The sequence below is a fragment of the Myxine glutinosa genome, chromosome 1 (genome assembly GCF_964187855.1).
Source record: "Myxine glutinosa chromosome 1, kmMyxGlut1.1, whole genome shotgun sequence".
Classification (NCBI taxonomy): Eukaryota; Metazoa; Chordata; class Myxini; order Myxiniformes; family Myxinidae; genus Myxine; species Myxine glutinosa.
Window position 1 is genome coordinate 150323297 of NC_136261.1, and position 25199 is coordinate 150348495.

Consider the following 25199-nt stretch of genomic DNA (forward strand, 5'->3'; position numbering starts at 1 on the left):
CTCCTGCTCCCTTTATGATATGTTTTTTTTATGTGTCCGTTTGTTTTTTGGTGATTAATGTTAGCTTTTACACGAGCCTCGATCTTGTATACAATATATATATAAATAAATAAATATATATATATATATATATATATATATATATATATATATATATATATATATATATATATATATATATGTGTGTGTGACATGTCATGACACGACCCTTCGCACTGTGAATTTGAAGACCTGTATTGTGGATTACAGACGGTGATGAAATGGAGGATCCGCACGCTGCACTCCTCCTTCCAGAGGGAGGGGGAAGGTATGTTCACACTGTGGATGGGAGCCTGTCGGGCACGCCTGCAGGGGGCGCGACCCCTGGGGTAAAACCACTACACTCAGTGATTTGAAGCAATCTGAGCGATGGGTGTACCGGACGGGTAATACAAGACCTTGTCCGAGACGCTGTCGTGTCGTCGACACTTGAAACCGACACTTTGGAAGGTATGGTACTAATCAAGGATAAGACAATATAAAAGGTCACTGTTAGTAATTGTTTATAATACGCTCATCTCTCCCCGGCTGACTTCCCATAGACCACTCATCGACCTTCCTCAAAATTTTTCCGAGTGCGCACCCTAATATGATCGACATGATGCTCCCCAAGATGATGTGGACGTGTTCCAGAAAAACGAGGTCGTTGGGCTGAGGACAAATCAACAAAACCCCGACAGTGCTGGAGCCGGATCTGACCTGACTTGGGTTTCCACACAAGTCGATGGCCACGGGGTTTGTCCTTCCCCGTCCTCTCAAGCGCGGCGCTCCAGGGTCTCCTGGCCGGGCTGTGCGGATCGTTGTACTTGGCCAGAGCGGAGTCGGAAAGACCGGTACGTCGGGTACGATTTCTCAATGAAGCCAAGTTTGGGGTCGCGCATGATGAATAGTTCATGAACGCGCTGTCCTTGCATTGTCTCGTCTCGGTTTGATTCCTAATGATCCCAAGAGTGCTCACAGGTGGTGCTGAATGCCGGAGCACACCCCTCCATCAGATGGTGACGTAATGCTGGTTGTCCTCTCAACGTTGGCATTGCGGAAACTTGAATTTCTGCAGTTGGTACCCATTCGCAAAACTGCACAGTTTGTGTGCTGTAGAAACAGACATTTTCACTCCAACTGTTGTGATTTTTCAAGTTCATTTCAATTTCACTTTATCACTTCCTAAATCGGCTGTCAAATCTGTTAGCAGTTCTGTACATTAAGTGAAAGCAGTCGAGACAGCCGGCTTTGGAAGGGGGCACTGCACTTTGGAGTACGCTGCCCTTCTCTTGAGGATACAAAGCCAGCTTATTTGGCCTATGGACTAGAGTAAGCCAAACTGTGCATTTAGCATGCCCCGATTCCCTGCGTGGTGTTCAATGTATCAGTTGCACCACCTGCAGTAGGTGGAAATACCAGGCTGAGATATTGCACAATCCCGATGGGCTAAATGGCCTCTTACGTCCACTTTAAGGTGACGATGTGAGTATTGAACAGAATGAACCATTTTCCATGCTTAACCGTCCTTTATATCGTTTCAGCATTGACAGTGAGGTTCATTACGAGGAGGTTCATTGGAGAATATGACCCGACTCTCGGTGGGTTTGTGCATCCTATCTGCCAGTAAAGCACCAATACGCCGGTATGGTGAAATAGCCCTTTCTCTCGGCAATGTACATCATGTAAAAATTAAGTTTAAAGTTTGGAACGCTAGGATGGCTAACTCATTAACGTGTGCGCTCTTGCATCATCGAGACTGCATTCGATGTCTGATGGGCTCAGCATCAACTAAAAACACTCCCCTTCGGAAGCAGTGCTCGTTGGGGGCACTGCATCACAGAGTAAACACTCCGCCAAATGGTGGCGTAAAGCTGGCTGCCCCTCGACATTTACGTTATGGATAGCAGTAGTAATTTTTTTTTTAAGTTGCCTTTCAAAAAGAGTAGGCCATTGTGTGCCTGTACATTTTGTCCAAATTTTCTGCTTGGACGTGCTCGTCCAACTTGTACAACCTGCAGTGAGACACTTCAATAAGAAACCAAGAGCTGTGACAAATGCTGCGAAAAAAGAATCCATCTTTTACCTCCATGGATATAGCACATGCATGATGGGCCAAATGAGCTTTTACCCATTCTTTATCATATCTTCTGACAAAAAGAAAATCAAACAAGAACAGATACATTCAAAGTACACCGCCCCCATGCCAAATAACTAAATATCCGCCATGCAGCATATAGACTATAGAGTATTGGAAGGGAGGTGTCCAATAATTGATTGATTAATTGCGCAATTAAAATCAATCAATAATAATCGTAAAATAATTTCTGAAACAATTGGCTAATAGCATACCTCAACCACCAGTGTTCCATCCAAAGCTGTAACTTTTTGAAAACGAATTAAATAAATCATTAACAATTTAAAAAAAGAATTGATTAATCAATAAATAATTAATTAATCGATTAATTGATTAATCCTTAAATCGAAAATATCCTCGATAGCCAAATCACTTGGTCACTGTCATGTCCGAATATCAGTTTCCAAGCTCAAAAGGTGCCTGAGATATTGCCCACATGAGAAAGAAGGCAAATAAGTGATTGATAATCAAAATAAATAAACAATAATGCTAAGATAATTAAATTATTAATCAATTGGCTAGCAGAATACGTAAACCACCACCGTTTCATCTGAATCTGTAACAATTTTTTTTTTATTAAGTCTTTTTTTTTTTGGATACAAGATCGAGGCTCGTGTAAGAGCAGGCACATTGAACACACATGAGCACATAAAACACAAAAAACATAAAACAACTAGATGGTATTCATAGAATACTTACCCTGCACCCCTCTATATCTCCGAAGGCGCTGCATAGAAAAAAATTCAGACATGGTTCATTTTAAAGAACTCTCCATGGGGAATAAAATATGCCAATCGAATAATTTCATAATTAATCAATTAATTGATTAATCAGAAAAACAAAAAAAATACCGTTTTTGCCAAAGCACATGCTCACTATTGTGCCAAAATTTCAGCTTCCTCGCTCAAACGATGGCTGAGATATCGCACGGATGAACAAACAAACAAGAAAACAAGAAGACGTCATTCAGAGTACGATACTTGCAAAATCCACCCCTCGTCCCCCTCCGCCCTCCAACCCCCAAAAAGGATGCCATTCATCCATCAAATTGTCCATTTCATCCAAATTAAAATTGACGATCTCGATCAAAGCTCGGGTTAATATGATGAAAAGTGACGATTTTTCAAATGAAAATTGATGATTTTAAAAGTTTCACCTTCAGTCGGCCTTTGACCTTTTGACCTCAAAAATAGTTGGTTTCCCTATTTAGTGACTCGATGGGCAAATGCTGTTCTATTTTCAAGTCAATCGGATGAAAACTGACGGTTTTTCAGATGAAAATTGATGAGTTTGTGAGTTTGACCTTGTGTTGACCTTTGACCTTTTGACCTCAAAAAGTTGGTTTTCCAATTTATTGACAATATACAAATGCTATTCAATTTTCAAGTCAATCGGATTTAAAATGGCGATTGTAGAAATTTGACCTCCAGACGTCCTTTGACCTCAAAATCAATAGGCTTCTCAATTATGACGACCTCTGAAACTTGGTGAAGTTTCGTGACGATCAGTTTGGCATTGTGACCTGTAGGCCGGTGACAAACAAACAGACAGACAGACAGAATAACAAATGCAACCGACCAATATACATGAAAAATCTTCAATTTTGCAAGTAACAAGAAAGAAAACGAGAAACGGCACTTGGTGGAGCACATGCCTCCGCCAGGCTGAACTGTTTGTTTTGTATCCCACTGATAGGCCGGAACTGGATTCGGACCTGAACCAAAATCTAATCGGCTTGTTCGTGTCACCTAACCATCTCATCCACCAAGTTTCGTCATAACTCGTCCATAACTTTTTTTTAATATCATGTTATATATCGCTTTTTGCCCAATCTCTCAATGGTAAAGAATCACTTAGAATTAAATAATTATCGTATCCGAATCCATATTCAGATCTTCACCAAAATCGAATCGATTCGCCCTTGTCACACACCCAATCAGTCCACCAGGTTTCGTCGAAATCAGTCTAATATTTTGAGATATCCTGCTATGTATCGGTTTTAGCCCAATCACTCAATGGTGAAGAATCACTTTAAAAATTCTACGAGCCGGATACGAATCCGGATCTTCACCAAAATCTAATCATTTCGTCCTTGTCACATACACGACATCTCTGCCAAATCTCGTCAAAATCCGTCCGCATCTTTTTGAGATACACTACATAGCCAGAAGTATGTGGACACCCGAACATCTCACCCATATGTGCTCGTCGAACATTTCATTCCAAAATTATGGGCATTAATATGGAGTTGGTCCCCCCTTTGCTGCTATAACAGCCTCCACTCTTCTGGGAAGGCTTTCCACTGGATTTGGAACATTACTGTGGGGATTTGCTTCAATTCAGCAACGAGAGCATTAGTGAGGTCGGGCACTGATGTTGGGCGATTCGGCCTGGCTCGCTGTCGGCATTCCAATTCATCCCAAAGGTGTTCGATGGGGTTGAGGTCAGGGCTCTGTGCAGGCTAGTCAAGTTCTTCCACACCGATCTCGACAAACCATTTCTGTATGAATTTCGCTTTGTGCACACGGGGGCATCGTCATGCTGAAACAGGAAAGGGTCTTCCCCAAACTGTTGCCGCAAAGTTGAAGCACACAATCGTCTGGAATGTCATTGTATGCTGTAGTGTTAAGATTTCTCTTCACTGGAACTAAGGGGCCTAGCCCGAACCATGAAAAACCGCCCCAGACCATTATTCCTCCTCCACCAAACTTTACAGTTGGCACTATGCATTCGGGCAGGTCGCATTCTCCTGACATCCGCCAAACCCAGATTCGTCCGTCGGACTGCCACATGGTGAAGCTTGATTCATCACTCCAGAGAACATGTTTCTACTGCTCCAGAGTCCAATGGCGGTGAGCTTTACACCACTCCAGCCAACGCTTGGCATTGTGCATGGTGATCTTAGGCTTGTGTGGCCTACCACTTTGCGGCTGAGCTGTTGCTGCTCCTAGACGTTTCCACTTCACAATAACAGCAATTACAGTTGACCGGGGCAGCTCTAGCAAGGCAGAAATTTGACGAACTGACTTGTTGGAAAGGTGGCATCCTATGACTGTGCCACGTTGAAAGTCACCGAGCTCTTCAGTACGGCCCATTCTACGGCCAATGCTTGTCTATGGAGATTGCATGGCTGTGTGCTTGATTATATATACCTGTCAGCAATGGGTGTGGCTGAAACAGCCAAATCCACGAATTAGAAGGCGTGTCCGCATACTTTTGGCCATGTAGTGTGTCTTGTTCACAGACAGACAGACAAACAGACAGACAGACAGAGAGAGGGGTGAAAACATAACCTCCACCCACCTTCGGTGGCGAAGGTAACAAACAAGAAACCAGAGTGAAAACTGAGTACTCCATTTCAGCCCCCTTCGGTGCCTGGCGATGATGTCATGCAGCGCCTGGAGATGGAATAAGGACCGGTGTACAACAAACAGTTCACTTCATCATAGTCATCACTTGCATTACACTATTTCTCAGTCCACTGGGTGCAAATGCCTTTGCAGCTACCAACTATTGAGGCTTACGACTAAACAAGTCAGGTCAGTGATTTGAGCTCGATCATGACTTGTGAGGCTACATTTTTGACTTACATCATGGAGATTCAACACATCGTTTTGAGGCATTTGCAATTTGTTAATCTGTAAAATCGAAATGGGACTGTGTCACTCAACGAATGTTACAGCCTGGTTTAGGTGGCTGGCTTAAGATCTCAGGGTCTTGAGTTTGAGCCCCTGTCGTGCTGTTGAAATGACACCAAGCCAGTTGACTCGGCCCGTCATCCTTCCGAGGTTGGCAAAATTAGTACCAGCTTACTGGTACCAGGGGCACTGCATCAGCGGCACAGCTGCACCTCCAGAAGAACAATTATGCAACCAGCAGCCACAGGCTGCATACGAAACATGAACAACTCAACTTTACACAAAGGACTCAAAGCTAGACAAAGTGAGAAAGTACAAACGTAACCGCAAACCCGATGTGGTTTTTTTGTTTTGTTTGTTTGTTTGTTTGTTTTGTATACAAGATCGAGGCTCGTGTAAGACCTAACATTAATGACAAAAAAAAACGGACACATAAGACGAAATAAAGGGAGCGGGAGACAAGACGGGGAGAGAGGGGGAAGCACACAAGTACAACATTTGATAGCAGGGACATCGGGAGATCTGTGGGAGAGGGCTTTAGCGGAGGAGGCACGGGAAGGGGGAGGGGGTGGGAGAGATAAAAAAAAAAATACATGGACACTGCTAGGACTTCCAGGAAAGAAGTCGGTATTTCAGAAAAGTGGATCTGGGGTGAATTAACAGGGGTAGAAAAGATCAAGGTTTTGGATGGGGGAAGATAAGAGATGGTACATTGCCAATGATACTTATTTCAATCTGCAAAAAGGGCAATGACATTGAAGTTTACATTTCGACGAGTTAAAAGTACATTTTAGTAAACAATTAACGGTATGCTGTATAGGGTTTGGGCTGGCGTTTCAGCAGGAGACAAGTACTCGGATGGTAAGACCAACGAGGCTAACCCAAAACTTAGATGATAACAAGCGTTACGCCTAGGTACCCCGTCGGGGAAGTGATGTGAGTTGACAAAGTGGAACACGCAGAAAAACATGCTATGATATGATATTTCGCTCACAAGGGTCAGACATACATGGAGGCGGCCATCTTGGATTTTGAAGTGGCGACCCAATTTTCAATAGCGTTCTTCCTTATGCCTAGATGCACCCACACACCAGAAGGTACTTCGCTTATTCTTCAAGATATTTCGCTCACAAGGTTCAGACATATATATGGTGGCGGCCGTCCTGGATTTTGACGTGGCGACCCACTGTACAATAGCGGTCTTCCTTATACCGAGATATACCCACACACCAAATTAGAAGTTGGTACTTCGCTTATCTTTCAAGATATTCTTCTCACAAGATTCAGACATACATGGCGGCGGCCATCTTGGAGTTTGACGTGGCGACCCAATGTTAAACAGCGTTCTTCCGTGTGCCTAGATACACCCACACACCAGATTAGAAGTTGGTATTTCGCTTATTTTTCGAGATATTTCGCCCACAAGGTTCACATATATATGGTGGCGGCCATCTTGGATTTTGACGTGGCGACCCAATTTTCAGTAGCGTTCTTTCTTATGCCTAGATACATCCACACACCAAATTGGAAGTTGGTACTTCGCTTATTTTTCAAGATATGCAGGTTACAAGGTTCAGACATACATGGCATCAGACATACATGGCGGCGGCCATCTTGGATTTTGACGTGGCGACCCAATTTTAAACAGCGTTCTTGCTTGTGCCTAGATACACCCACACACCAGATTAGAAGTTGGTACTTCGCTTATTTTTCAAGATATTTCGCTCACAAGCTTCAGACATATACAGTATATGGTGGCGGCCATCTTGGATTTTGACGTGGCGACCCAATTTTCAATAGCCTTCTTCCTTATGCCGAGATACACCCACACACCAAATTAGAAGTTGGTACTTTGCTTATTTTTCAAGATATTCATCTCACAAGTTTCAGACATACATGGCGTCGGCCATCTTGGCTTTTGACGTGGCGACCCGATTTTAAACAGCGTTCTTCCTTGTGCCTAGATACACCCACACACCAGATTAGACGTTGGTACTTCGCTTATTTTTCAAGATATTCATCTCACAAGGTTCAGACATACATGGCGGTGGCCATCTTGGATTTTGACGTGGCGACCCAATTTTCAATAGCGTTCTTCCTTATGCCTAGATACACCCACACACCAGATTAGAAGTTGGTACTTCGCTTATTTTTCAAGATATGCAGGTTACAAGGTTCAGCCATACATGGCATCAGACATACATGGCGGCGGCCATCTTGGATTTTGACGTGGGTTGCACCCACACACCAAATTCGAATGCGGTCCTTCGCTTACGCACACACGCACGCACGGACGGACGGACGGACACACGGACGAAGGGAAAAGCCATAGTCCCCCTTTCGCTCCGCTGAGTGACGGGGGAAAAAAACATCATATGGATTTAAAGATCCAAATTACGTGGGACAGTAGATGAGGCAAATACAGGGTGTCCAATAAGTCCTTGTACAACTTTAAACTTTGATAACTTTTGATGTGCACATGATATAAACAAACTGTAAATGGTGCATGAAAGCAAAATTCATCAGGTTTTGTTAATGTTGTTGTTATTGCTGTTTATAAATCCACAATTCTGCTGGGTTTCTTGACGAGTTGACATTTTCTGATGAGGCAACTTCTACATCATTGGTAACATCAACCACCTCAATTACCAAATTTGGTTCCTGAACTTTGATGATTAAATCTTTCACACATCACCTTGTATCAGCAAGACGAGGATCTCTGCCACTATACTATGCTTCGAACGTGCGACGATTCTTGAACAATGACTTCCCAACATGAATCTGTAGATGTGGACCAATTGCTTTCCCACCTCGTTCACCATATTGGACTACATTTTATGGGGTATGCAAAACTGTTGTTTACTTGTCAAAAGCACCTTCTGTGGATGAACTTTGGGCTACGATCACAAATGCAATTCATGAAATTACTCGGCAGCAACTGGACAATGGTTTCAACAAGTTGGAAAATCGGATTGAAAGATAACTTACGAAAGATGGCGGTTACGTTGAAGCCTAAATTTGTTTTTACTGTATTGAGTACTAGTACCCGACTGCAAAGCCGCAATGAGCCGGCGAAGCCAAAGCCTCTTGCTACTAACTATTTTACCCATCACTGTGGCATCAGTAGATTAGGTAGTTGGTAGTAGGTAGGTGTAGTAGGTACCGTCGGTGTAGTAGGTGTAGTAGGTACCATTTGCATTCTGGATGAGATTAAAATTGATAAAATTTACTTCTTGATTAATTCGGTGAATTCCGTCTCAACTTCGGATATTTCCGGCCGTGAAAAACTATCCCCGACGGCCACGAGATTTCTAAAAAATAATTCTTCTTCAATTTTAGAATATTTGATGCCGTTTTCACCCTCCGAAATGCGTAATAAGCTTTAAAAAAATATTTTTCAAATGCTCGAATCTCATTGGTTCCGGTGTTTGGTGACGATTTTCGTTGAAGATAACGAGGTTGGTCTTAACGTATTTTAATTACAAATTAGAGGTGCATTAGATTGTGAATCAAAGAAAGACGGGTGAAACAAACTCCTATTGAACTTTTTCGCAATTGTTTTATGCAAACTTCCGCATCCGGTCGATGGCGGCCTCCATTGCGTGATTTGGTTTGAGAAATATTTTTTCAAATGCTCGAATCTCATTGGTTCCGGTGTTTGGTGATGCTTTTCGTTGAAGATAACCAGGCCCGTGCGGGCCGAGGTTGGTCTTAAAGTATTTTAATTATCAATTAGAGGTGCATAAGATGGTGAATCAAACAAACACGGGTGAAAGAAACTCATATTGAACGTTTTTCAATTTGTTATGCATACTTCCACATCCGCAAGATGGCGGCCTCCATTGCGCTTCGGAATTCTCAAGCCAAGGGATGCAGCATAATCTGGTTTTCGACACAATACGTACGCGTTTATTGACAACACCGGCTTAGCCGGCTATAAACTGTATGAATTGTGCTTTCATGCACCATTTATAGTCTGTTGCCATCGTGTGTTCATCAAAAGTTATAACAGTTCAAAGTTGCACAAGGACTTTATGGACACCATGTACATCTCAATAAATCTTTAAACGCCGGTAACTGAGCAATCGGTAGAACTTGTCGTCAATATACAGCTAACTGTATACTAACTGGAAATAATCACTTACTGGAAAAAGGTGATCACTTACTGGAAATAATCACTTACTGGAAAAAGGTGATCCCTTACTGGAAATAATCACTTACTGGAAAAAGGTGATCACTTACTGGAAATAATCACTTACTGGAAAAAGGTGATCACTTACTGGAAAAAGGTGATCACTTATTGGAAAAAGGTAATCACTTACTGGAAAAAGGTGATCACTTACTGGAAAAAGGTGATCACTTACTGGAAAAAGGTGATCACTTATTGGAAAAAGGTAATCACTTACTGGAAAAAGGTGATCACTTACTGGAAAATGTGATCACTTACTGGAAAAAGGTGATCACTTATTGGAAAAAGGTGATCACTTACTGGAAAAAGATGATCACTTACTGGAAAAAGGTGATCACTTACTGGAAAAACGTGATCACTTACTGGAAAAAGGTGATCACTTACTGGAAAAAGGTGATCACTTACTGGAAAAAGGTGATCACTTATTGGAAAAAGGTGATCACTTATTGGAAAAAGGTGATCACTGACTGGAAAAAGGTGATCACTTACTGAAAAAAGGTGATCATTTACTGGAAAAAGGTGATCACTTACTGGAAAAAGGTGATCACTTACTGGAAAAAGGTGATCACTTACTGGAAAAAGGTGATCACTTACTGGAAAAAGGTGATCTAAAAAAAAAAGGAACTAGTCGTTGGTGAACGTTGAAAATGCTATGGTGCCTTCTGTGAAGAGTCGGCAAGTTATCTCCAGTACCCTGAACAAATCACAAATTCCAGTCGAAACTGTGGGGAGAAAGTGGTCCGATGTTGGACATCTCTGACATCTCAGAGTGTGATTATTGTCTGGGTAGCAGCTCTACACTATAAACCAATTCAAGTTCCCAGTTTGTTTGCATGTCACGTTGATTGCACCAATAATTTAATGTTACTTAACGTCGAGATCGCTTTCAATCTACAGGCAGAGAATTTTGCCCACGTAACAGCACACAATGGCCTACACTTTTCAAGAAGTGCATGGAATCTTTAAAATCCATAATCCGAATGTTGCAGGTAGGACAGCATACATTGTCCCCAAAGGACTCCTTACTCCATTATGCCCCTTCACCTCTTGCCAAGCCCCACTTTGAGTACTCAAAACAATTTTTCTTAAACTAAAGTGATGCCATCAGTGCTTCGTGGCGACCAGCGAATGCGCCTGTCACCCGATTTGCACAACAGCAGAATGAACAAAGACATCCACATTGCTAGTGAAACATTCCAGAACCAGAGTAAAGAGATTAAAGGGAAAGGGGGTTAGGATGAGCTAGAAGTAAGGAGGAATTTGGAGATGGGCTGCAGTCTAAATTTGCCAATTTTGAACAGACTATGCAGATTGCCTCTTTCCAGAAGTGTAATGTGATTCGATATATATATTTTTATGTATACATAGGCGAGGCTCATGGAAGAGCGAGTACTAGTACACCGAATGGATCAGGAAGTGACGGGACAAAAGGAACAGCTGAGAGTGACGGTGGGGGTGGGAGGAGGGGGGGAACATCAGCAGCAGAGCCGAAGGTCAAGACAGTGGGAGGCAGACGAGCAATGGTTGTGGGGAGGAATTGAGGGAGGGGCAGGAGAGGATGCATGGGGTGGACAAGATGGATACAAAGGGAACTCCAAGGAGGGAAAACTGGAAATGTGGAAGGAGGGGGGATTAGGGTTGGGGGTTGTGGACATTACACAATCAGTCCGTCAGTCCATCCGTAAACACTTGCAACTTCTTCTCCGAAACCGCTGATGGGATTGCGACCAAATTTGGCACAAATGATATTTGTTGTGTTGTGACTAAAGTTTGTTCACGGCATTAAAAAAAAAATCGGAGTCTAAAGGGGTCTACTGGGGGTCAAAGTGCATCCAGGTTTGACCCCTCAAAATAGGAATTATCTTTTTCCTTTGAAACTACACACACTATTCGTTGGCTGGAAGCTCACAAACGTCTCCCTCCAAAAAATATATTTTTGCATGGAAAAAGCTTGGTGTAAAAACAAACCTAACATTGTGAAAAAAAATCAACACTAAACTCGAGCAAAATGTGATTTAAAAAAAATGTTCTTAAACCTGGATTGCATGATGCTAATAGAATGTGCTTGTGTGTCAGAAACGATCTATCAGCATTCTGCAACAGTCGATGGTGAAGTCGTACATTTTGAGATCCTCGACACAGCGGGGCAGGTTTGTGTGCTCTTTCCACGTGTCTTCGTCAAACAGTGTGAATCCTTTTCTAAAGTTCCATACATGTGGCTTTCATTTGGACGGCCGATAAGAGAAGAGTGCCATATGGTACTTCAAACAAATGCGGCAGGAATCTCATTTTCAAAACATGAAACTTCAACTGCAAGAAGGAAAGCTAGCAGTCGGCAAAGTTAAGAGTTCAAAACAAGTTTAGATTTGGAATAAACTGAAAACCTTCTCAGTATTCTGTGGGTGTGATACCAGTGCTCATTAAAAAACAACTGGAACTGGGTGCTGCCAGTTACATACATTGCCTTCAGGAAGTATTCACACCCCATGCATGACCTTTTTCACATTTTGTGTTACAGCCAGAATTTGAAATAGATTAAACTGAGATTATTTTTTTTGTCACTGATCTGCACATAGTACCCCATAATGTCAAGGCGGAATTAATTTTTTTAAAGAAATTTTTACAAACCAACTAAAAATTCAAAAACGGAAATGTCGAGTCCATAAATATTCAACCCCTTTGCCATGTCACTCCAAATTGAGCTCAAGTGAATCAAATTTCCTTTGATCATCCTCGAGAAGTCTCTGCAACTTGATTGGAGTCCACCTGTGGCCAATTCAATTAATTGGACATAATCTAGAAAGAAACACCTTTCTATATAAGGTCACACAGTTGACAGTGCATGTCAGAGCAGAAACTCTACCATGAAGTCCAAGGAACTGTCCGCAGAACTCCGAGATAGAATTGTGAGGAGGCATAGATCTGGGGAAGGGTATAAAACAATTTCTGGAGTGTTGAAATTTCCCAAGAGCACAGTGAGCTCCATCATTAGGAAATGGAAATAATATGGAACTACCCAGACTCTTCCTAGAGTTGGACATCCGACCAAACTCAGCAATTGGGCAAGAAGGACCTTGGTGAAGGAGGTGATCAAGAACCCATTGACTACTCAGAAAGAACTACAGTTCCTTGGCTGAGATGGGAGAACCTGCCAGAAGGACAAGTCTCCACAGCAATGCACCAATGTAGGCTTTATGGGAGTGTGACCAGACGGAAGCCACTCCTGAGAAAACGGCACATGACAGCATTCCTGGAGTTTGTAAAAGGCACGTGAGAGATGCAAAATATTCTGTGGTCTGATGAGACAAAAAATGAACTGTTTGGCCTGAATGCAAAGCGCTACATCTGGCAGAAACCAAGCAAAGCTCAGCATCCATCTAACGACATCCCTACTGTGAAGCATGGTGGTGGCAGCATCATGATATGGAGATACTTTTCTCCATATACAGGGCATGGGAGACTTGTAAGGATAGAGGGAACAATGAATGGAGCAAAATACAAGCAAATCCATGAGGAGAACCTGCTTCAGGGTGCAAACTACCGAAGACTGTGGTGAAGGTTTACGGTCTAACGGGACGATGTCCCAAAGCAAACAGCCAAAGCAACACGGGAATGGCTGCAGAACAAGAACATGAAAGTCCTTGAGTGGCCCAGTCAAAGCCCAGTCTTGAACCCCATTGAGAATCTGTGGAAAGACTTGAAGATTTATGTTCACCGATACTCCCCATCCAACTTGACAGAGCTTGAGCAAATCTGCAAGGAAGAATGGGAGAAACTCCACAAATCTTGATGTGAAAAGCTTATACAGACATACCCAAGAAGACTCAAAGCTGTAATTGCAGCCAAAGGCGCTTATACGAAGTATTGACTCTGGGGGTTGAACACTTTGTAAATTAGATATTTGTGTATTTCATTGTCAATTATTTTGTGAAAAATTATAGTTAAAATTTTTCCACTTTGACATTATTATGTGTCTATCAGTGACAAAACAAATCTCAATTTAATCCTTTTTAAATTCAGGCTGTAACACAACAAAATGTGAAAAAAGTAAAGGGGTGTGAATACTTTCTGAAGGCACTCTATGCTATCCATTTGCTACCATGCATTTTCAATAAAGCAACAGACAAAAGATGAGGCAAATTATTCCCAGGAAACTGGGATGTGATTTAAAAAAAAAAAAACTGGAATAACGGTGCTGAACTGAAGGCAACTTGGTCGCAAAGAAATAGCAAACCAACACTGATATAAGACATTGGACACATAAGACACATTTAGCTTTAAATATAGTACATATACAGTCACGTGAAAAAGTAAGTACACCCCATGTAAAGTTTTGACTTTTTCAACATATTTCAACATACAGCTATTTGATCTTCATTTCAACAACATTGATAGATAAAAGTGATATAATATAACAAATATCATGAAACATTTACATTTTGTAGTCCATTGCATAATTTAAATAAACATAAATGCAAATTTCGCATGTGGAAAAAGTAAGTACACGCTTGGCTCTAATAGGTGGTATTGCCCCCTTTGGCAGAAACAACCTCAAGTAGGCGTTTCTTATAACTGTCTACCAGTCTCTGACATCGACTGCGAGAAATTTTTGCCCACTCCTCCATGCAGAATTCTTTCAGCTGTGTGATGTTTGAGGGGTTTCTTGCATGCACAACCACCGTTTACCGTTTAGAGGCCATTTTCCCCCGCAAAGCAGGGGTTGGCCTTTTCGGGGACCGTGGTTGTTGTTGTTTTTTGGTCCCCTTGACTCGTAGGGGTAAACGGTGGTTCTTGCATGCACAGCTCGTTTCAAATCCCCCCACAACATCTCGATGGGATTTAGATCCGGGCTTTGACTTGGCCATTCCAGAACCCTCCATTTCTTTATTTTCAGCCATTCCTTGGTGGATTTACTGGTATGTTTAGGGTCATTGTCATGTTGCAAGGTCCACCTTCGGTTGAGCTTCAACTTTCCAACAGATGGCCTCACATTATTCTCAAGCACCCTCTGGTACAATGAAGAATTCATAGTGGATTCTATGATGGTGAGCTGCCCAGGCCCTGATGCAGCAAAGCTGCCCCAAACCATAATATTTCCACCACCATGCTTTACAATTGGTATCAGGTTCTTGTGGTCAAATGCTGGCTTTGGTTTGCACCAAACATGTCTTCTGGTACTGTGGCCAAATAGCTCTACCTTTGACTCATCTGTCAAGAGCACATTGTTCCAGAAGTGCTGGTCTTTGCCTCGGTGTCCATTGGCAAACATTAGTCTTGCCCTGATGTTTATTCTGGACAGCAAAGGTTTCCTCCTGGCACACCTACCATGTAGATCAAATTTGTGCAGCCATTTCTAATGGTAGACTCGTGCACTTTGACATCAACAGTGGCAAGAGCTACCTGTAGGTCCTGTGATGACATTCTGGGGATCTTAGAGATTTCTTTCAGCATCTTGCGGTCTGCTCTCGGGCTGAACTTGCTGGGGCGGCCTGGCCTGAACAAGTTGGCAGTTGTTTGGGATCTTCTCCACTTGTAGATGATCTTCCGGACAGTCGACTGATTGATTTCAAATTGTTTGGAGATCTTTTTAAATCCCTTCCCAGACTCGTAGGCATCTCTAACCTTTCTGAAGGCCTCAGGCCTTCAGGCCCTCAGGCCTTTCTGAAGGATTCTAATTTTAGGTATTTGAAGTAGTGATAAATGTCGGGGTGTACTTACTTTTTCCACATGCGAAATTTGCATTTATGTTTATTTAAATTATACAATGGACTACAAAATGTAAATGTTTCATGATATTTGTTATATTATATCACCTTTATCTATCAATATTGTTGAAATGAAGATCAAATAGCCGTATGTTGAAATATGTTGAAAAAGTCAAAACTTTATATGGGGTGTACTTACTTTTTCGAGAGAGAGAGACAGAGACAGAGACAGAGACAGAGACAGAGACAGAGAGAGAGAGAGAGAGAGAGTGTGTGTGTGTGTGTGTGTGTGTGTGTGTGTGTGTGTGTGTGTGTGTGTGTGTGTGTGTGTGTGTGTGTATGTATGTGTATGTATGTGTATATATATATATAGTCATGTCAAACTTTCCATCCAGAATGTCTTGTTCCTCCTCCACTCCTGTCAACATGTATGGCAGTTCGGCAAAACAGACTGGTTTGGTCTGAAATCTGCTATGTTCCACGCAGACTGGTTCCATCTTCGGAACGGCTCCACACACCAATAGTTCCTGTAATTCCTTCAAGACGATGCTTTCTGTACTTTACCAGTTCATCCCTTCAGGGTTCCAATTGTCCTATTCAACAACCCAATGCTGGCACACTGCGGAACGTGGAGAGGCAATCACAGAACAGGAGCTTTACCTTCCCCACCTCAAAGGTAAACTCAAGCAATGGGAACCTAAAGTCCTTCCACGAAGCACATAATCAGGGTCCATCAATCTTTTGACAAGCCAGGCCCAACATCGATCTCAGCTGCGGACAAACCTCTCAAGTGTCTCACAATCTTTAAAAGCCTGGTCAATTCTGCCTCTGGTACATATTACCCTCCTGTACTCAAACAAATGAACCATGTTGGACAAGGTCCCCGATGTCTCCCATCCTCTCCCCACCATTTCCCCCATAACATACTTCTCTCCCACTAAAAGGTTCAGAAGATCTAAGTCAATCTTGACACCTCCTCGACAAGTGGTTCTGATGGAATCGGCATTGTAATCCTCATTGTGCTCAGGCCCTATCCTCTCCTCCTTCCTTGCTATTTTCCAGTCTAAGATGATGCTTCCTTCATCCTGGAAAGTTGCAAACATCACCCCTATTCACAAGAGTTCAAAGTTCGATCTACTCAACTACAGACTCACCAGGCTTCTCCCAATTGTAAATAAAGTGATGGAATCTTCGAGGGTCGGTACAAAGAAATGCCTATTATTTTATTTCTGACGAAATATAATTACAATTGCAATGACAAGTAGAGCACATACCTCTGCCAGGCTGAACAGTTTGTGTTTTGTATCCACTGATAGGCCCGATCTGGATTCGGACCTGAACCAAAATCGAATCAGCTTGTTCTTGTCACCTGCCCGACTCATCCACAAAGTTTTGTCATAATCCGTCCACAATCTTTAGAATATCATGCTATGTGCCTGGTGTTGGCTTAGCGGTTCGGGTGCCGGCTTGGGATCCGAAGATCCAATCCCGGTCAATTGCTGAATTAACACCAGCGGGGGTTGACTCAGCCTGTCATCCTTCCGAGGTCGGCAAATTGTGTACCAGTTCACTGGTAATTCCCTGTGTGTCGCAAGAGGCGAATAATAGGGTTGGCGGCAGGAAGGGCATCCGGCCATAAAACATTGCTTCATAAAAAGGGGACCAAGGTGCCCGAAAAAGGTGAACCCCTGCTCTGCGGGGAAAAATGGCCTCTAAAGGTGGTTCCTGAAGGTGGTACCGTTTTTGGCCCTGTCTCTCAATTGTGAAGACTCACTTTTTAAAATCTCGTAACCAGATTTTCACCATAATAAATACCACGTGCAACACTCTAACTGCACTTCTCTAATGCTAATAATGGCTCAAATAAAACATTGCCCAGATCAATGGTGGTGCTTCACATTAAACGGGAAGGTGTATAGAGTGAAAGTGGCCATAAAATGCAAAGATATCCAAATTGGTTGTTTTGAACAAAAGTATTAAAGGAAAAAGTACTCAGTACACTACTCAGACACAAGCCTGGTGTTGGCTTGGCGGTTAGGGTGCCGGTTTGGGATCCTAGGATCCTGGGTTCGAATCCCGGTCGATCGCTGAATTAACACCAGGGGGGTTGACTCAGCCTGTCATCCTTCCGAGGTCGGCAAATTGAGTACCAGCTTGCTGGGATGAATGATCACGGTGTGTACCCCGATTTAGAATAGGTACACCGTATCCCTGCGCATCGTAAGAGCGTGACCAAGGGTTGGCATCAGGAAGGGCATCCGGCCATAAAAACATTGCCTCAAACAGGGAACCATGATTGTCATGGGGCCCGCAAGGCCAACCCCTGCTCTAGTGGGGGAAAATGGCCTTAAAACGATCATTCTTTCATACACTACTCAGATATAATGGCTTGCTGGTGTGCGCACAAACTAAACTGAATACTAGATTGCAGCACACTCCTTGAAAATGCATTTTTCATAAAAAGTACTATTCTCCAGGTTTGATTGACACCTTTGCTTTCTCCATGCATCTTTGGAAGGAAGAAGATTCAATGCTGCTGGAAGACAAGATACGGTGGGGTGAAGCGTTCCTCATCGCGTACTCGCTCACAGACCGATGCAGCTTTGACGAGGTGATGCGCCTTCGGTTTTTGGTGAATCACGCACACGGAGCGGCATCCAGAGGAGCTTCAGACCCACCACCCGCGTTTCTCGTGGCCACAAAGCGCGACCTGGAGTGCGAGCGCATGGTGGCACGCGAAGCAGGCGCGGCCCTTGCGACCGCCCTGCAATGCCCTTTTGCAGAAGTTTCTGCGAGGGAAAGTTTTGAGGAGGTAAGTTGCACTTGGACTTGTTCATCCTTTTGGATTCGTTTGGAACCCGAGTAAAATCCATTCCAATAAGTTGGTGCATCTTATGTCAGTTACTCCCTCATGAACTTTTGGAGATGCACGACACGTGGGGTTAAAAAAAATCAATAGAAACACAAACTCCCAAGTGGCGTCGTGTTATTACCCCGCGCACGCGAAGCGAAAAGCGGGGTTAAGCTATTGGTTCATGTCGATCCATTTATCTGTCTGTCTGTCTGTCCTATCAGTTTATGATCGTCAGTTCATGATCGAGGAACAACTTATTTAAATTGAATGTTATATTTTGAACATGATTTGGAACATGAATAGGAAGAAAAGTTTTCCATTTTACCGTATTTTGTCTCTGAAATCATTCCAAACAGGAAGCCCACTGTTTCTAAGGATGTCATAAAGGACACAAACAACAGGCACAAATAACTAATGTAACGTGTTACAGAGTGATGTAATAGACGTTGGGTAAAATCTGGAATTAATTAATTTATATGCCCGTAAACCTCTTTAAACCTTTATTTAAATTAAATTATATACTTGAACACTGTAGAACACCTTCATAATACTTCCAAGAATCATGTAATATATCGATATATAGCATGAGAGGGCGTGGCATGTGAGATGGTACAATAATGTGGTGAAGAACCCTCCCATCAAGCCTCTTTGGTGAAACTGCCAAAATCAAGACTCTCTGCTCACCTTCACTCTTTCATTCCCCCTTTCTCCCGCCTCTGGAACAAACTCCCTCACTCTCTTCAATCCCACTCCTCCCTCCAGGGCTTTAAAACAGCTGTTCACTACCATCTCTTATCTTCCCCAATCCAAAAACTTGATCTTTTCTACCCCCACTCATTCACCCCAGATACACTTTTTTGAAATACCAACTTCTTTCCTGGAAGTCCTAGCTGTGTCCATGTAGTTTTTACCTCTCCCACCCTCCCACCCCCTTTCCACGCCTCCTCCCCCTAAGCCCTCTCCCTCCCACAGATCTCCCGATGGCCCTGCTCTCAAATGTTGTACTTGTGTGTTTCCCCCTCTCTCCCCATCTTATCTCCCGCTCCCTTTATTATGTATTACGTGTCCGTTTTTTTTTTTGTCATGTCATAAATGTTAGCTATTACACAAACCTCAATCTTGTAGACAAAAAAAAATAAAAAATTAAAGGGGTCGCCGATATGTCGATGTACGACACCGATTGATGCCGCTTTCTATGGTGATCAATAACGACTCCATCTCCTAAACTGTGACAACGTCCTGTTAGTGTATAAGGGTGAGGTATATATTATAAAACTGCTTCAGTGGCCCTAAACTTTCGGATTTTAAAATGATATTTTAAATGATTGTGTTATTAAAATTGAAGTATTACAAGTCAGGAGACGACGATGGTTCACGAGCGAGCGTGAACGACAGATTGCATCACTGAAGAAGTCTTGTGCACTTTTTTCCAGGTTGTACGTGTCCTGCCAAGTTCACCATGGAAATATAGAGGAATTCTTTCGACATGAGAATCAAAGTTATCCTCCGTCACTTTCAAAATTCGGAGATCTTCGTTCAGGAACAAAGGCAGACCTTCTTGAATGTCTCCAAGACACATATCCCATGCCCCCTGAAGATACCCCCTAAGTAGATGTTATTCTCCTTGATGGTGCTGCTGTCATTAATATACTGAAGCCTGGTTTAGCGAAAATATTCAGTGAGTATGCAGAACTCGTATTCCTGCCCTATGTTCAGTCTCAGCTTAGGAAAGCCAGCAGAGTAGATATTGTTTGGGATGAATACATTCCAAATAGTCTTAAGGCAACAGCAAGGCAAAAGAGGGGAAAAGGTACAAGGAGACGTGTGCAGCCAAGCACCAAGATACCAGGTAACTGGCAAGCATTCCTTAGAATCGATGAGAACAAAATGGAACTCTTTGCGTTCCTGGCTCAACAAGCTGTCGCAATCCATGGTGAAAGGAAGGTCATCTCTACCTTTGGCAAACTGATTCTGCTGAACTCCCCAGTGGAGGATATCAGCCGCTTATCTCCTTGCACCCACGAGGAAGCTGATACAAGACTTCTACTGCATGCAGCAGATGCTGCTGCAACTGGATGCCAGCGAGCGATGCTACGGACTGTTGACACAGACGTGGTCGTTATATGTGCAGCTTTGTTTACCCAAACGAACCTCGAAGAGATGTGGGTATTATTCGGCACCGGCAAACATTGTAGACTGATACCAGTGCATGCAATCGCCAAGTCCTTAGGACCAGAGAAATCTATGTCTCTACTGATGTTTCACGCTTTCACTGGCTGTGACCAATCATTCTTTTTCCTTAACAAAGGAAAGAAAACTGCATGGACAACGAGCAAGGTATTCCCGGATGTGCTGGGTGCATTTGCTGCTCTCCGTAGAGTTCCACCGTCCGAAGAAGAGTTGAGAGCACATATTCCGACAATTGAGCGGTTTGTTGTTCTCATGTACGACAGAACAAGTTGCTGTGAGAGTGTTGATGATGCCCGCAAAGAACTCTTCACTCAAAAGGGAAGGTCAATTGAATTCATCCCACAGACCTTAGTAGCACTCTTCCAGCATGCAAAAAGAGCAATATTTCAGGCTGCATACATCTGGGGACAAGCCCTACTACGTGCCCCAGAGCTACCTAATCCATGTGATTGGGGTTGGACAAGAGGATCGTCGGACTTGTGGCAGCCTCTGTGGACAACACTGCCTGAAGCTTGCAAATCTTGCTAAGAACTTATCAAGTGTGGCTGCAATGTGGACAGAGGGTGTCTTGGCCAGTGCAAATGTGTTAAGGCCAGAATGCCATGTACAACCTATTGTAAATGTCACAGAGACTGTGAATGACAGTAAAGTGGCAGCCATGTTAAGCTACCTGTCATTTTAGATGTACTTTGTGCCCTGATCACAAAAATTACAATTATAAGTCATAAAGGAATGCATTTCATAGGTAATGCTTAATAGTAACAATAATTCTGCTTACATGTATAAACTTGCTACAAGTTTGCAAGCGTGATATTAGGTGCGGCCATTTTGAATTTAGAGGTCATATCTGATTCTGGGACTTGGGAAAAACAGTGTTGCGAAAAGCGCCACGACAAGCTGGTATTTATACACCTCAACACGGCATTTGTTCAAGGCAGAAAAACCCTTGGGGTGGGGTGGGGGAAGCGAAAGGGGATATTAAAATATGCTAAAATGTTAATGAACCGCCTTTAGAGGCCATTTTTCCCCGCAGAGCAGGGGTTGGCGTTTTTTGGGCACCTTGGTCCCCTTTTTGAAGCAATGTTTTATGGCCGGATGCCCTTCCTGCCGCCAACCCTGTTAGTCGCCTCTTGCGACACACAGGGAATTACCAGTGAACTGGTACTCAATTTGCCGACCTCGGAAGGATGACAGGCTGAGTCAACCCCCCTGGCGTTAATTCAGCAATTGACGGGGATTCAAACCCAGGATCCTGGGATCCCAAGCCGGCACCCTAACCACTAAGCCAACACCAGGCTGACATATGCTATAATGTTAATATGATTAAAAAAAAAAAAATTAATCGGCATCCACTTATCATGGTGACATATTTTCATGCTTTCAACTGGCAATGACTGCGGTGGATCTCCACTGCTACCAAGATACTGTAGTTATGCTGTCATTATTGTTGCTATTACTTTTATGAGAAACAGCCTTGGCAAAGCCCCTTGGGGAGGGCAAGTTAAGTTACTGCAACCTTCATATTATGAACATCAGTCATCCTCGCAAATTTGGTTGAGATTAGATACGTAACTACCGAATGCATTGCTGTCAGACAGAAAAGTTTAAGATATATATAGATATATATTGTTGCGGATCTGTCACCGGCCTTCTCCCCTTATCAAGGGGGGATTGATCCCCTTGTCTTTACTGACCTGGCGCGACCCGAGACCTATTACGTCCCTTCCGGACAGCGCAAAATAGGGTTTCGGGACCAAATTCTCGCTCGCACCTAAGTACTCGTGCTGCCCTGGAAGCGAGGAAACAAGCCTCGCACGAACCACGTGTGATGGTAATACGCCGAGCGGTTTGCGTACACGTGATCCGCGCCGTTATAACTAATGGAACCCGATTGGAGCGATCTTATTCGTGCCACACTTAGTCAATTGGAGAAATCACGGGAACGATCGAATTCAGAAGAAAAGGAAGAACAAATAGATTTAATGAGTATTGCACGTATTTACAGTTCAGGACGAAGAGACACAGGGAAATCCTTATACAGTTTTATTCTTAATACCCAAAGACAACGGGCCCGTCTGACACACTCACACGGGGATTGCAGATGGGCAGGATGATGTTCAGGCCAAACGCGCCGGCTTGGTCGTCCAGGAACGGCCCCGTCCGGCTCTCCTCGGTCACAGCACGTCCCTCGATGATAGAGGTAGGCGAAGACAAGGCGCGTCTCTCAAGCAAGGGTGATATATCGGGGCGAACGGCAGGGACGGCTTTTATGGCAAAGGGCGGTTATGCAGCTTCGTTCACTCGCTTGGCTGAACCACGCAAGTTGGTTATAAACGCACTGGCTGCGCCCACGTATCTCCACTCCAGCGATCGTCAAGTTCATACGGTGCGAGTGATGCAGATCCTCTTCAAGTCCTCTTTGCCGCACGTCCCCCTCTGTGAGTCCTCTGCAACTGCCGCGTGCACGTGAGTCCTGTTGAGGGCTTTGCGCATCGGGTTATATAGCCCCACCCCGCGAGCCTTCTGGAACCCACCAGACTCTTCTCACCACGCCCTCTGACGCAACCACCTCGGAGCCCTGATTGGCGGCTCATGCTTACCGTCATCGCCTCGCCGCTCTGCCTCGACTCTGCCCCGACCTCAACGCCGGCCCCACCCTTTTAGGCCTACCTCGTGTTAACTCAACTATTGAGCGAGCAAAGGGCAGCAAAATGGAGTGGGCCTGTAGAGGTGGAATGGTTTGCCGAAGTAGGACCTATTCTCCTGGCTTTACACAATGCAGAATTAACACTGGAAGGGGCCTACTCTCACACATACTAAGACATAACTATACTACAAATGAGGCAACATGTTGCACGTGTGACTATCTATGGGGGGCAAACCTTTAACCTTTATTAAGCTCACTGTACAAATCTCAAAACCGTAGCAATATATATATTTATATATAATTATAATTATTTATATATATATATATATATATATACAGTGGAACCTTGACTTACGAGTGCCCCAACTTACGAGTTTTTCGAGATACGAGCCGTCGCTCCGGCGGTTTATTGCTTTGAGATGCGAGCCGAGATCCGAGTTACGAGCTTTCGCCACCCGGTCACGTGGTTATCTTGCCGTTCAAGTACAGTATCTCTGTTGTATAGCGCTGCATTTTTTTTTTCGCATTTTGGTTATTTCGAGTTCACGCCGCCAGGTGGGTTCTGGTCACGTGGTTATCTTGCCGTGCACGTACAGTACGTATCTCTGTCGTATAGCGCTGCATTTTTTTTCTTCGCATTTTGGTTATTTCGAGTTCACGCCGCCAGGTGGGTTCTGGTCACGTGGTTATCTTGCCGTGCACGTACAGTACGTATCTCTGTCGTATAGCGCTGCATTTTTTTTTTCGCATTTTGGTTATTTCGAGTTCACGCCGCCAGGTGGGTTCTGGTCACGTGGTTATCTTGCCGTGCACTTACAGTACGTATCTCTGTCGTATAGCGCTGCATTTTTGTTTTCGCATTTTGGTTATTTCGAGTTCACGCCGCCAGGTGGGTTCTGGTCACGTGGTTATCTTGCCGTGCAAGTACAGTACGTATCTCTGTCGTACAGCGCTGCATTTTTTTTTTTTCGCATTTTGGTTATTTCGGAAAATTTCTTAGTTTTAACCATGGGGCCTAAGAAAGTGAGTGGCAAGTGCAGTGCTGAGAAGAAGAAGAGGATGATGTGCTTGGATATAAAACACGCAATCGTCGAAAAACATGAGCGAGGTGTCGAGGAGGACGTATATAACGGCAGAGGAGAAGAGCATGCCAGGCCACAACTTGTTCAGAATGCCGGCGATAGCTCGCCTTCTCTTTGTGGAAAACACGGTGAGATCCTTAACATCCAACAACTAATGGGACGCAAACGGGGCGCCCAGTTTAGCGGTACACACATTGATGAATCACCCTGCCTGTGATTCACCCATGACAGGTTATAGCTGGGTCGGGATTCAAACCCAGGCTGGACAGTTTAGACTTTAGAGTCAAGTGTGCGTACCTCCAGTCCAGGCCATCCTGCCAACTTGTATGCTGCATACAGGTGAAATATAAAGCGCGAGATATTTTTATATATACTGTATATTTAAAAAAAAATTGGTGTGGTTTTTGGCGGGCTGGAACGGATTAATAGCATTTCAATGCATTTCAATGGGGAAATTTGATTTGAGATACGAGCAATTTGAGTTACGAGCTCGGTCACGGAACGAATTAAACTCGTAAGTCAAGGTTCCACTGTATATATATATATATATATATGTATATATATATATATATATATATATATATATATATGTATATATATATGTATATATATATATATATATATATATATATGTATATATATATATATGTATATATATATATATATATGTATATATATATATATATATATATATATATATATATATATGTATATGTATATATATATATATATATATATA

At 43.2% G+C, this 25199-nt stretch overlaps 1 protein-coding gene across 2 annotated transcripts in view; it reads left to right on the forward strand.

The window, feature by feature from the left end:
* Positions 1 to 358: 358 nt before the first annotated feature.
* The window catches only part of LOC137429358 (ras-related and estrogen-regulated growth inhibitor-like), a 32808-nt gene continuing 7967 nt past the window's right edge, over positions 359 to 25199 (forward strand). The window contains exons 1-5 of one of the 2 annotated variants that reach the window (XM_068119314.2): positions 359 to 489; positions 582 to 872; positions 1563 to 1619; positions 12059 to 12132; positions 18206 to 18499. In XM_068119314.2, the coding sequence (XP_067975415.1) occupies positions 764 to 872; positions 1563 to 1619; positions 12059 to 12132; positions 18206 to 18499 (534 nt within the window). In that variant the 5' untranslated portion in view covers positions 359 to 489; positions 582 to 763. The remainder of the gene's footprint in view (positions 490 to 581; positions 873 to 1562; positions 1620 to 12058; positions 12133 to 18205; positions 18500 to 25199) is intronic. The other variant, XM_068119319.2, reaches the window with a different exon arrangement.